The 12,763-nt window shown below is 43.6% G+C and overlaps 1 protein-coding gene across 6 annotated transcripts in view; it reads left to right on the plus strand.

Annotated features, from left to right (window-relative positions):
* SEMA5B (semaphorin 5B) overlaps positions 1-12,123 on the plus strand; it is a 274,876-nt gene extending 262,753 nt beyond the window's left edge. For 4 of the 6 annotated variants that reach the window (XM_051623688.1, XM_051623689.1, XM_051623691.1 and 1 more), the window contains one exon: positions 5,829-12,123. In XM_051623688.1, coding sequence (XP_051479648.1) covers positions 5,829-5,984 — 156 coding nt within the window. In that variant the 3' untranslated portion in view covers positions 5,985-12,123. Of the gene's footprint in view, positions 1-5,291; positions 5,362-5,828 lie in introns of all 6 variants that reach the window. The other 2 variants (XR_007889922.1, XM_051623690.1) reach the window with 2 other exon arrangements.
* Positions 12,124-12,763: the final 640 nt, after the last annotated feature.

Consider the following 12,763-nt stretch of genomic DNA (forward strand, 5'->3'; position numbering starts at 1 on the left):
AAGGGCTTCATTTGGATTTTGCTAAGAGGAATGGGTTGACTGCAAAGTTGCTGCCTCTTACCTGGACCCTGATTTTAGACCTCTGCCTATGTCCGCAGTGCTACCAGGGTCAGCAGTGATTGGAGTTGTTATCCATAGTTCCTTAGTGCCTGTGCTCATTTTGTGAGGAAGGAAAAGGGAAGTTTTTCTTTGTAGTACACCAGGATGTTCAACACCACAAACAACTTACAAGGTGGAAACTTCCAGCTATGCAGTCACTCCTGGCACAGATGGACACATCTCTGATGAGATATGCCCATTGGAAAGATGTGTTCTTCAGCCTCTTCAGAGATTAGAGTGGTGATAACTTAGCCATAAATGCTAGACAAAGTGGTTTGAAGCTGCCCAGGAAGGTCACTCAATTTTTTATTTCTTTGTACCTTTTTAAAGAGGAAAGTGACATGAGTGTGAGGTGGAAGAACTGAAAGAACCCTTGTCGACAGAGAAATAGTAGAGAAGCTGTGAAGCAGGGAGAAATTGTCCTTGGTCCCTGTGACACCCTTATTTTGGTATTAGTTGCATGTGTATTAAATGCTTTTAGAAGCCTCCCTTTCACTTTAGCTTCTTGAAAACTATATGGAATTCCTTTTACTTGGGGGTAGGGACATATTCATCCCCTTTAAAATCAAGTTTTGAAATTTTTGTGATTGTTTATTGACAATTAAAACATTTATCTGTTTATGTGTGTAAGAAATGTTTATAAAGCTTGTACATGCAGCTGTAGGATGGGAGTGGTGCTGAAAGCCCCATACTGTTACTCCTGTAGATGTTTTGATGCATCTGGGAGAATGTAAGCAAGTAGGTCAGTGGATTATGACTTAATGATTTGGAGCAGAGGCAGAATTTGGGGGAGTAGCAGCAAGGCATTGCTGGAGAAAAAGTAACAAATGGAAAATCTGAATGATGACTTAGGCTAAAAATATCGATGGAGAAGGCTGAATAAAATTAAATGTCTGCATATGGCACAGTGCAATCATGTTTAACACATCTGATGCTTGGCTCTACCTTGGGAAAAACAGCCTGTGAGTGTGTGTCAGTGTTTTGCCTGCGGTATAAATGCCAGGGGGCAGAGCAGAACACACCAGGGACAGCTCTCAACTTTCCCCTTAGCCTCCTCTAGTTCTAGTTGCTAAAACAATAGCAAGAGTGATAACAGATTGTTTCTATATTTCTGTAAGTATTGAAATGCTCAGGATTTCGTTGTGCTTGGCATAGACATGCAATTCACTGGCAACAAGATTGAATCTTTTGATTAGTTGACAGATCACAGACAATGGAGAAAACTGCTGCTGTTTTACATGCTCTTAAAACCATGTCCATCTGAGAACATCCCTGCTTGACAAAGCAGAGGTTTTGAGTCAGGGAATTTCTTTTATGTATTAGTCATATGCCAATGCAAGATAATAAAGGGTCTTTTAAAGAAAGCAGTGGAAGTCACACCTGCTTTTGGGTGATCCAGTTAGTTGGGTTAGTGTGTGCTGGTGGCTTACCTTCTACTAACAGGTTTGTGAATTGAGGTTAAGGATTAACAGACCAGAAGAATCAAATGCTATTAAATATGCCAGGATGATGGCATGGCTCATACTAGAAGGGAGGAAGCAGGTAAAAGTATTTGATTGATGCGTGTTGAGCTTCTGGTTATTAGTTGAATGGAGCACTTCTAAGCACATCCCACAGGTTTTCATATTAGCTCAGGGTCTGGCCTCACTTTTGCATGGGGAATGTTATGTTTGCACAAATACCAGAAGCTTCTTTCTTCTCAAGGCAGGTTAGGACCAAAATGAGGGCCTGAAATACTTTCCCCTCAGTGTTTGAAATACATTGTGGGTTACAGCACAGAGTTTTTGCACCAAGTGATTTTTAAGCAGTAGACATTGATCAGACTTTTGATCTTTTCTGATCCTTCAACAGACAGTCCTCAGAGGCTGTAGCTACAGGTAGGAGGAGGTGTTAGTGTTTGATAAGGGAGGGAACAGACAACAAGAAGGGAAAAATGCATATTGAGTATCAGGAAAATTGTCATCCATAAGGTCTGGTGTGTGCTCAGGTGACTGACACACCTCCCTGAAGGGTGCAGGATGGTAGGTAATGCAGATGACTCTGACAGCAAAAGCAAGTCTTTCTTCCTTCCTCTGAAACCTTTACTAAGGACAGCCTGAGCTCTAGTACTCACTGCTTTAGTCAGTTTAGTCACTGCAGCCACAGATTAGTCCCTGCACAAGCAATAAGGGTTTGTCCCTTCCAAGAGGACATTCTGGGCATTGTCTTCAGCAACCACTTCTTGGCCACTGGAACACTGGAGACTTGGCTCAGAGGTGGCTGAAGTGAGGAGGCATTTGTAGGAGTTGGGCTGCGAGGAAGAGTCTGGTCTGTGTTAGTTGTTGTAATCAAGTGTAGTGTGGTGGTGATGACTCTTGGCCTTTCCTGTTGGCACTGACAAACACTGGTGGGAACAACTGTGGGCACAGTAGGCTGCTTTCATCCCCACAATAACTCCAGTGAGTTCAAGTTGTCAGGAGGCTCTGATCAAGACTGCATATAGCATTGGGGAAATATCTTCCACTGGGGAAGTGGTTGACAGTCTCTGTACTGTCACCATGAAGAACTGCAGGATAAGAGCAAGAGTTAAAGCTCTGAGTAAAGCAGCCTGAGAGCAACCCAGAGAGGTATAACTGCACACCTCTGCTCCTGCAGTGCCTGCATGAGTATGTGTGTGTACATCTCTCAGATTCACTGCTGCCTAATTTCCCTGCTTCAAAATATCAACCAATTCCTGGTGTCACGGAACCTAATAATCTGCTTATTAAAATGAGACAGACAATAAGTTTGTGTGGGGCACTGTTAAGGCAGGAGACATTGATCATGCTGATTTAGGACTGTACTGCCATTGCAGCCATTCCAGAAACAAATTCTTTGCAGCCAATTGCATTATAAATTCCAGGAAAACATTTTCATAAATTATTTCCCTCAGATATAAGCCCTTCGTGGAAAATAACATCAAAAAAAGCAAAGGAGTAGTTGTGGGTTTTTTTCTTATTAAATGTTATATGAACATAAGACAAGAGAGAGAAGAAAATGCAAATCATGTTAATTAGATGCTAAGTCTGCTGTAAGGGGCTAGTTTAACCACCATGGGACATGTTGAAACTCACACAGATTTTTCCAACTGAAAGCCAAAAAAGTAGAGTCCTGAGGTTCTTGTCCTCAGATCAAGATGGTCCTGAGCCATTCCAAGCCAGGATTTTGATGTCACCAAATTTCAGACGTGGTAATTTGGCATGTCTTAACCATCCCAAAAAGCTGGACAAACTTCAAGAGAGCCCAGGGAGTGTGGCAATGGGAACCAGCCTCTTCCTCCTGCTGTGGCAGCCACTGGCTGTGGGTTCACTCTGCCTGCAGTTAGTTTCCTGGGCTAGAGACACTGATAGGAATAAGCAGTTATGGTGCACAGCCTGTACAAACACCTGTGTTGTTCACCAGAGAGCAGGTCCCCCAAATACTCACTGGCAGTACTCAGCAAAGTGTATTTTTACAGGGGATCTCAATATTTTTTATCATGCTGAGTCTCAAGACACTGAAGCAGAGAATAATTAATTGGATTTCCCAAGGAAGCATAGCAAGCAGCAGAGGACTGAGCCTGGCTTCCTTGATTCCCAGCCTCCAGCACAAAGCAGCAGTCTGTTGCCCACCCTATTTTAATATATCTTTGGGTGACCTGAAGCAAAGCATGACATTTCTTTTCTTCCTTCCATATGGAAGGCCACAGATTCTTGTTCCTTGGAAATATTTGTCACTTTGAGCATGCCTATAGACATTCTCTCCTTGGTTCCTACAAGTGACATGCTGTGAGCTCATTTTAGAGTCCAGGCAGGGAGGGATAACTGTCAGACCAGGAGGAGGCTGGGTCTTCCACTTGTCACACATGAAATGTTTTAGGTGGTGCTTATTTCCAGAAAAGTTATTCAGTACTTCAGCAATGGGAAATTTATTTGGCATGGTACTTTTAATACAGGAAAGCCTTTCCACCTAATGTCTTTTATGAAAGTTACAGCTCACAGGGTATCTGTAGCTGTCAGTCTGCTATCAGATTAGGATTTTCATTTCTTCCTCCTCCTCTCCCCCTCCCCATGCAGTAAATTTCCTCAGTTACTATGAAATTTAGAGATAAACGTGCTGCCTGTGGTCTGTTGCTTTGAGCCTAGCAGTTGCTCTGACCATTGCAGTGGTCACAGTTGGGATGTGACTAAGCCCTGACTATGCCACCAGCACTTGTACAAATGGAGACCCTACTCAACCAACTGTAGCCTCCTAAAAGTCAGGCACCCACTGTTGGCAGGTTCCCCCTCTGCCACCAGGGCTGCAGGGGACAGGGACTCTCCCAGAAGGCAATTTTCATCTGCACCTGCCTTCGTGCAGGAAGGAGACTTCTCCTCACCTTGCCAACAGAGCCCAGATGCCTGAAGTTTAGGTGACTGGAGTTAGATGGGTCAAGTAAGGCTAATGGATCTGGGTGTTTCAGAAACCTGCGCCTTGCTCTGGGTCAGGTGTGAGCTGGCTGTCTCATGAGGGACCTGAGGTGAAGCAGTTCCCCCAGGAGCATGAGATCGTGGCAGAACAACCGTTAGGTCCCAGATCTAGTTGCATTAGGCCTCTCCATCTCTCTGCTCCAGACAAGGGACACTCATACCCTCTTTCAAGGTGCTGTGCCCTGATCATGAGGATGCTGTAGCAAACATGCTTAGTGTTGATTCCCTAATCAAGGGAGTGATGTCGCTGCCTGACAACCAGTACAGGTCCATGTAGGACCACTGTAGGCCCCAGATACAGATAAGAAATTTAAGCCAGGTGTTAGTAGAAAAAAACCTGTCATAAATGTTGCTTAGCCAAATTCACATAAATCAGGTGACTAAGGAGAAAGGAGAACCTTCATAAAATTATTGCATCCCCCAAAATGGGATTTTGTCCTTGTGCATAGGTAAAGGTTGGCATAGCAATGGGCTTTCATCTGGGGGGAGGGGGACATCTGCTTGCTGGTGGGAAGAGTAATAGTAATTCTTGCAAAAAGCAAAGAAAGGGAGGGGAAGAGGGGAGGGAGAAAAACCCTATTTCTAATTATTGTTTTTTAAAAAGGGGCATTTGTGGTTCTCATTTTTTATGTTGTTGTTGCCAACATTTGTTGCGTGGTTGTTAAATTTTTTTGAAGTAATTTTAGTTTTTCCAAAAGTGACCATGATTTGTTACTTATACTGTAGCTTACAGAAGTGACACACTTAATATCGGGGGGTCCAAACCTGGATATCTACCAATGGAGATGGAGATCAGGTAAATGCACACCTGCTCTTCAAAAGAGAAGAAGCGGCCTTTTGGCAACTGGTTTGAGAGGGAGCTGCAGGCTATGACACGAGTGTTTTGGAAGAGGTTAGACTGGGAGCTGCTGCCGTTAATCACCAAGTTCTGTGTAGGCCCAGCATGGTTTTGTGTGACAATGATGTTCAGACAACGTGCCACCTGCCAGGAGTCTCCGGGTCCCTGGAGAAGGCTCTGGGTTCTGGCCCTAGAAGTAGCTGAGCACAGGTCCACCAAAGGAGACCTGGCAGGAGCTGAGGTCCCCTCAGACTGGCCCCGTAGAGTTGATGTACCCTCTTGCTCTCTCAGCCGGAGGGAAGGCGGCGGTGGCTGCAGCAGAGGCCGTGATGGAGAAGGCAGGTGAGAGGGAGGTACCTGCAGGTAGATAAGAGTAATTATGTGGCACTAGTGCCATGCCTGTCATTTTCTCTTCTCTTTTACAGACACTTAACAAGAACAATTTGATACCAGATGACAGGACCAACTTCTACCCATTGCAGCAAACCAATGTGTACACGACAACTTATTATCCCAGTACACTGAATAAATATGACTACAGGCCCGAGGCCTCCCCTGGAAGGACCTTTACCAACAGCTGATGGTGGACAGATCCTACAGGACTGAATCACTTCCTATATGAATTTTTTTTTTAATTGATTTTATGGACCAAATACTGGCCCAACTTCTAGATGTAAATATTGTACAGTAGGGTCTTTTTTTTTTTTTTTTTCCTTTGGTTAATTGTATTTCTTGTAAACAGCACATCTCCTTACAAGGACAAAAATGCATATGGACCATTCTGCAGAGCTTTTGTGGATATTTGGCTGGAGATGGCTCTTACTACTGGGACTGTTTATGTCTGGAAGATCAGCATTGCTGTCCAAGGCCAACGTTGCCAAGGAGGTGGCTGTGTGCTGGACTTGGTGGCCACCACGTAGCAGCACGGAACACCCAGGTACACTCCAAGCAAGGCAAGAGGTGGCCTTCTGGGGCAGGGCTGTCTGGTGAGGAGCATCTTTCCTGAGGGTAGCAGTGGTGCACTGGCTGACACACAGTGCATGAGACAGGATAAGGGGGATTCCATCGTGCCAACAACTTGAAGAATGTTTTATTTTTCTTCTCTTTTCTTGGTGTCTTTGCTCTTTTGTTGTTGTTTTTTTTTAATCTTTGATAATGTTTTTTATGTTTCTGAAAAAAAAAAAGGAAAAAAAAAGTAGTAGCTTTCTAGTTACAGTGTTCCCTGTATCTTCAACAGAATCTTTTCATATTACAGGAAATACTCTCCACAGCCTTCTTTGGTAATATGCAGTCCAGCTGATGAGAAACAACACACAAACAAAGTGCATTACACAAAGAAGCTTTCCAGAATGTTTCCAGTCTTAATTAAAAGAAAATTGTAGAGGCAGTGAGACACTGAGCAAAGTAAATGTTGGAATAACATCGGAGACTTGAACTTGGAGTGCCTAACAAACAAAGATGTTTATATCACTGGAAAAAAAGATGTGATGATTGCTGCACAAGAGCCATGGGCTTTTTTTCTTTCTTCCTTTGTCTTTTTTTCTGAGACAGTGTTAACTCTTTTTATTCTAGCTTTGATCTTGATTGTGTCTGCCAAGAAAGGCAACTTTAGAGGCCATGTTCTTCTTGTGGGAAATCACCATGCTTTGGGCTAATTTTTTTTTAATCTGTTGGTTTGGGTTTTTTTTAAGTTTTGTTGGTTTTTAGTTAATTTACTTTCAAAGAGTGAATAATTGTGACTTTGCAGGGGGAGAGTATTTTTGTAAGGAATGTTTCCATAGTATGACATGACCCGGAAAGTCTGCTGCACATTATAGTGTCTTCCAGTCAGTACTCTATGAAATAGTAACACAGCTGAGTAATGTGCATTGTTTGCCAAGATTTCCTTAATTTTTCTGAACAAAAACAACCCAACCAACAAATGCTGCAGCTATTGAAGTAAATCGGGGTGGTAGCATTATTAAACAGTATATCCAGGCTTGAAATGTGATTTTGTGTATGTGCGTGACCGTGTCTATAAGAACTGTATTGGTTTGATGCAGAAGCCATGTTGTCTACAACCAGATGTTTGTCTGACATAATTGTTTGGCAAAAAGGAAACTTATTGCTGGTGCTTAATGTACAGTTACATCCAGTGTGTTAGCAACGTGAACAAGTTCACTGCTGTTATCATTCAGTGTTTCTAAATATTTATAATGAACTCCTGATGCTAAGGATTTTAGAATATCGCAATACTGAGCATGAGATAAAAGTACACCCCGAAACGTGCATGAGCTCCACGTGGTCCTGAGCTTGGCTTTGTTGTCTGCACCTGACTGGAGCAGTTGCTGTGCCCGTGCTTGGCCACTGGCTCAGCTGCCTTCCCAGCGGGCCCGTTTGTCTTTGCTTTCTTTCAGCTTTCACTGCGAGCTGAACACTGATGGTTTCTCGGTGCTGTTCCTTTGCAGTTGCTTGTTTGGAAGCCCAGCTTGGGCTGTGTGTTCAGCTCTCTGATGTAGGCAGCCACTAGAAAATGAAGAAAGACTGTATTGCTGGTGACAAGGATATTGCTTTTCCTGTGAGGAAAAGCCGACATGGCTCTGTAAGCCTGTGTTGCGCTGGTTTGACCAGACGGCCAGAATAAAGTAGCCTCCCATTTCTAAATTACTTTGACTTCAGTTTGCAGTGATTGAAGGCTGTAGGGATATTTTTAATCAAGTGTGGTCATTAGCACTGCCATGAGGATGCCTTAGGCTCAGTGGTTCCCATCATTTCCAGCTGCTGTTCTTCTAATTTAGCAGCTCATCCTGCTTCAGCTCTGGTCTCGCTGAGTGAACAGAGGCAGAGAGAGGTGCCCTTAAACAGGTGTAATGGCATTTGAAGCAGCAGCGTCAAGAGCTGATTCAGACCTTGCAGTTCTCTCTGTCTGAGCAACCAGGTGCAACTCTCCACTTTGGCATTATGGCTTGGTGTTCCTAACTCCACCTGGCAGCCTGGCTGGAGTGGGAGCAGCAGGATGAGCAGGGAAGCAGGACAGCACAGGTACCAGCGCCTGCAGGGGGGCTCTTCCAGGCCCCCAAGCCCCAGGTGAGGAGCGATGCCTTTGCGCCTCGTACTGTAACAAGATCCTCCTGGCTTGCTGAAACACTGAAAATCCTCACTTTAAGTAGTTCTAAGAAGTATGTAGCCCCAGGGTTGAAAATTATTAATTAGCCTGTCAGGGTGGGATTTCCCAGCTTTAATTTATGTGATTCAGAAGAAAACATTGACTCACTCTAGGCACTGTAAAATTAAAGCTATATCCGAGCTTTCCCTTCAGAATATTCCCTGTGTTGACAGGTTCTGCAATTACCATGCACATGGAAGAGTTGCAGGTGGAATTTGGGGTGGGGGACATGAGGAGTTAAAACTTGCAATTGTTTTATTTTTCTATATTTCCTTTCTTCCCCCCTCCCCCCATTTTTCTATTTTCAGTGTCACAGAACAACACGTTGTAACCTGATCTTTTTTTTTTTTCCCTGAAGTCCCACGTAGCAGCTGAAATTATTTAAATGTTCAGCCCACCTAGATAGGTCATTACTGCCGTCGTGCTCAGGAGGTGGATATTTTGTAGGCTATTGGAGTGCAGATGCTTCCAGGGTGGTGTATGTGGTTATAGTTTTGTCAAGACATTCCTTCTTACCAGCCATCCAAATGGATTCAGCCCTTTTTCATATAATTGGCAATCACAGCAAGGGTCTGTAGACTCCATTCGAGCAGAAAGTAGAATCCAGGAGAGAGCGAGAGCGTGCGAAGGAAAGAAATCAGAATGCTTATTACTCAATTAATGTTTGCATGAGAGTGCAGTTCTTTAAGGACAATGTTAATGCAGTGTGAGGGTTGCATTTTTAATGAGCTCTCTAATGCGTGGCAGGTTAATGACACCATGTACAGTGATAGTCTTGCGATCCAGGTAATTTGGCAGCTTGATCATCAGGTCTGTAATATCTGTAGCAGCCTGAATTGCTTCTGCAGCTGATGTTAAACTTGCTAAAATTTCATATTCTTAAGGCTGCCTTACAGTAGACTGGAAATGCATTTAGTTTGGGAGCACTGTTTTCCAAAAGACTCATCTTGCTGTTTGTTTGTTGTTTGTTTTCCTTTCACTTCAAAGACAGAGAAGGGGAACTCTGGGCAGTCCCTGTGTTGTTCTGGAGACACTGGGTCTCTGAAAGCCCTTTGGATAGAATTCAGGTATACAACATGTAAAATATGGTGGAAATCTTACAGCCAATTATGTAGTGGAGGCATCTTTAGTTGGGCCCTTCTTCCTTCTTTGTCCGTAGAAGTGGCTGCCTTGCTCCCTCCAGAAGGGGTGTGCATTACAGTGTCACCCAGGCTGTGCTGTGTTGTCAGCCTTTATGTGATCAGCTGCCACCCACCAGACGTAACTGGTGCAGCTCACTGATGGGCCTGACAATCACACCACAGCCTAAGAGGGGCTGTTGCTCTAAAGGTGCACTTGAATGTTCAGCATATGAGTCAGGGCTGCTTTTAAATACATGAACTGTACAGATACTGTAGGAGAAGAATATGTTTTGTCTTACCACCACTGTCCCTAATGCCTTACGTTCAGAAAAGGAGATGGTTGGTTTGAAATCAACAGAGAGTAGGAATGGAGTGCATGTCTGATACAGACAATTTGATGCCTCCAGTGTTAATCTGATGTTAAGCCCACCTGGAGAGGAAATTGCTGTCCACTGAGATTGATTTATCCTTTGTACCAAATGTAGTGGAGGGAGAGCTATATATATATAAATATATATATATAAAAATATAAATGTAAAGTTTCTGTAACAACTTACTCTTTTTTTTTGTAATAGTGTATACATCTATCAGTGGATAGACACAGTATATATTTATAATATATACACACAATATATATATTTAGCAAAATGCCTGCAGAGGAAACTTAGAATAAAAAAGGCAGTGCTGGTATTCAAAAGCCACAGGGACAAAGTGAAGAAAAAAAGCATGTAAAGATCTAGTAACCTTTCTGTTAGGTTTAGAAGACCACTTTTGAGGTAAATATAATTTTTTTAATTGAAAAGAAAATTGATTTTTCTAGTTAGAAAAGCTGATTCTCCCCTAAATCATTCTGGTTAAGAATGATTAAGAAAAAGATTCTTGCTACTGCTTATATTTCTGAATAAGCCTCCCAAAGCTCTCATGTGTATCACACTATTGTTTTTGTAATTATAAGGAGGGAGTAATTGTGCAAAGAAAATTAAAATAGCAAGTAGGAGTAACAAATATTGTGCCATTAGAGGAAAAGACACGATCTATTAGAACGTGAAAAAAATGTCACCTTCCATGTTAGAGAAGTTAGCAGCTGCTTTCTGAGTTCTGGATCAGCATTAGCAGCCTTGCCTTATAGCCACGCTGGAAGGTTTTAGCACTGAATTTAGGGAAGAGAAAGTGCACAAACCTGTGGCTTTTGCTTTTCAGAGGGGTCAAAAAAAAGCCACCAGGCCATGGCAGTCAGGCACCTGGTGCCCTGAGGACCTCTGGAGCTTCCAGCCTTAATAGGCAGGGCAGGGCACAGCGCCCCGTGGAGCCGGCTGGTCTAACTGAGAAATACCCAGTAAACTGGGTAGGATTTTTTATTTTTTTTTCAGCAGATCACTTTAAAGCCCTGGTGACCAAGGCCCAGACTTGTACAGGTGCTTCTTCCTCATAAGCTTGTTAGGAGAAAACTTCAAGTGGCTTCAAAAGCAGATTTGGGGTAGGTGAGCAAATCCACAGATTTTTTTGATAGTGCCTGATTGCCAGAGCCTTCAAAGCTGGACAGAAACCTTTCTGGAGCTGGGTCCTTGTGGAGCTTAGCCAGTCTCAGCTGTTCTGCTTGAAAATTCTTCCTTTGAGAAATTTTAGTGTCTGCATTAGTCCTGGCTGGAGGAACAAAAGCAGCTACCTACTGTTTAGATAGCCACAAATATTCAACAAGTTTGGATCCTGAACTGGATTTTTTTTTCTATTCTGCCTCCAGTCTCGGCTGCAAATTCTCCCCTGCTGTTTGAGAGGCCTCAGGGCTATAAAAGCAGCACTTGGCTTGCTGCAAGTCCCAGCCACAATTTGGTTTTAAATGAATCTGATAATGAAAAGTATTAACCCAGCACTCCAGCTCTGCAACCTCTGAGAGCAGGGTGCTGTTAATTTGCGTGCCACGGAGTCAAGCAGAGGTCGGCATGGATGGGCCATTAATAACTGAAGCAAAAATGTTTTTAGTAACAAAATGTCAAACAATGTAAAAGCCAACCAGCTGCATGACAGCGTGGCTTCCATCCACACACCCCTCCTTAGATAACATCCAAACCTGCACGCACTTGCAAGTACTGCAGTTAATTAGGAGCATTCCCACAGAGGAAAGTTTAGGGAGGATGATGCAGATGATGGGATTTAGCTTGTAATTGAGGTGGGAGAGTGACAGATACAATACTGGATCTAGGATACAAGGGAAGCCATTATGTGAACATAGAATGTTTGCCCCATAACAGCAAAACCTGGAGAGTATTATTGGACTCTGTTGTGAAGGCACATCACCCTTCCTATGCAATTGAACTTGATGGTACTTTAGTGTAAAGGTGACCTAGACTGTAATCACTGCCTTTAGACACTGTGAATTTTTTTTGGGTACTCTGTATTTTTATATATTGTACAATGTAAAGAATGATTCAGAAATAAAAGAGACCAACCTGGCAAGCCTGTTAGTTATTTCCCCTCCATGGCTGATGGGCACTGGGGCTCTGAGAAGTGCGGGCCAGGCGGCTCGGAGGGAACGTGGGGGGGTTTCCTCCTTGTCTTGGGGCCAAGGGCAAAGCAAAATTCACTCAGTTGCTTGTGCCGGGGTGGGGAAACTGCAGCATGTGTCCTTCCTCCCTGACTGCGTTCTGGCTGCATCGTGAGGACCCAGTTTGGATTCTATTTGACATGAGTTAGAGACTACATGCTTAGAAAATTGTGTTCCTGAGTGTAACACCCAAATCTGTCACTGCAATTCTGCTCCCTTCCCACACGAGCCTGGATGTTGGAGAACAGCTCCACACCAGGCTTTGGGTCCCTCTGAAAAATGATAGTTCTCAGTAAGGTAAGATCAAACCTGTCTGAAATTCAGGGTGCCAAATCCACATCCAGTGCTGCAGCCCGTCTCACCTCTTCTCCCCAGCTCTCCACCTGTGACACCGAGCTTCCAAGGACACACCTGCTCACTATGCCAAGGAGATTGGCTGCTGCAGCAGCAAAAGTGCCCTCATCTTTTGGAGAGGCTTCCAGGTGTACGTGCACAGTCGCAATGAAAGTGCATTGCTGTGCCTTCTCAAGCCCTACATATTGATGTGAAAAG

The sequence above is a fragment of the Apus apus genome, chromosome 6 (assembly GCF_020740795.1).
Source record: "Apus apus isolate bApuApu2 chromosome 6, bApuApu2.pri.cur, whole genome shotgun sequence".
Lineage (NCBI taxonomy): Eukaryota > Metazoa > Chordata > Aves > Apodiformes > Apodidae > Apus > Apus apus.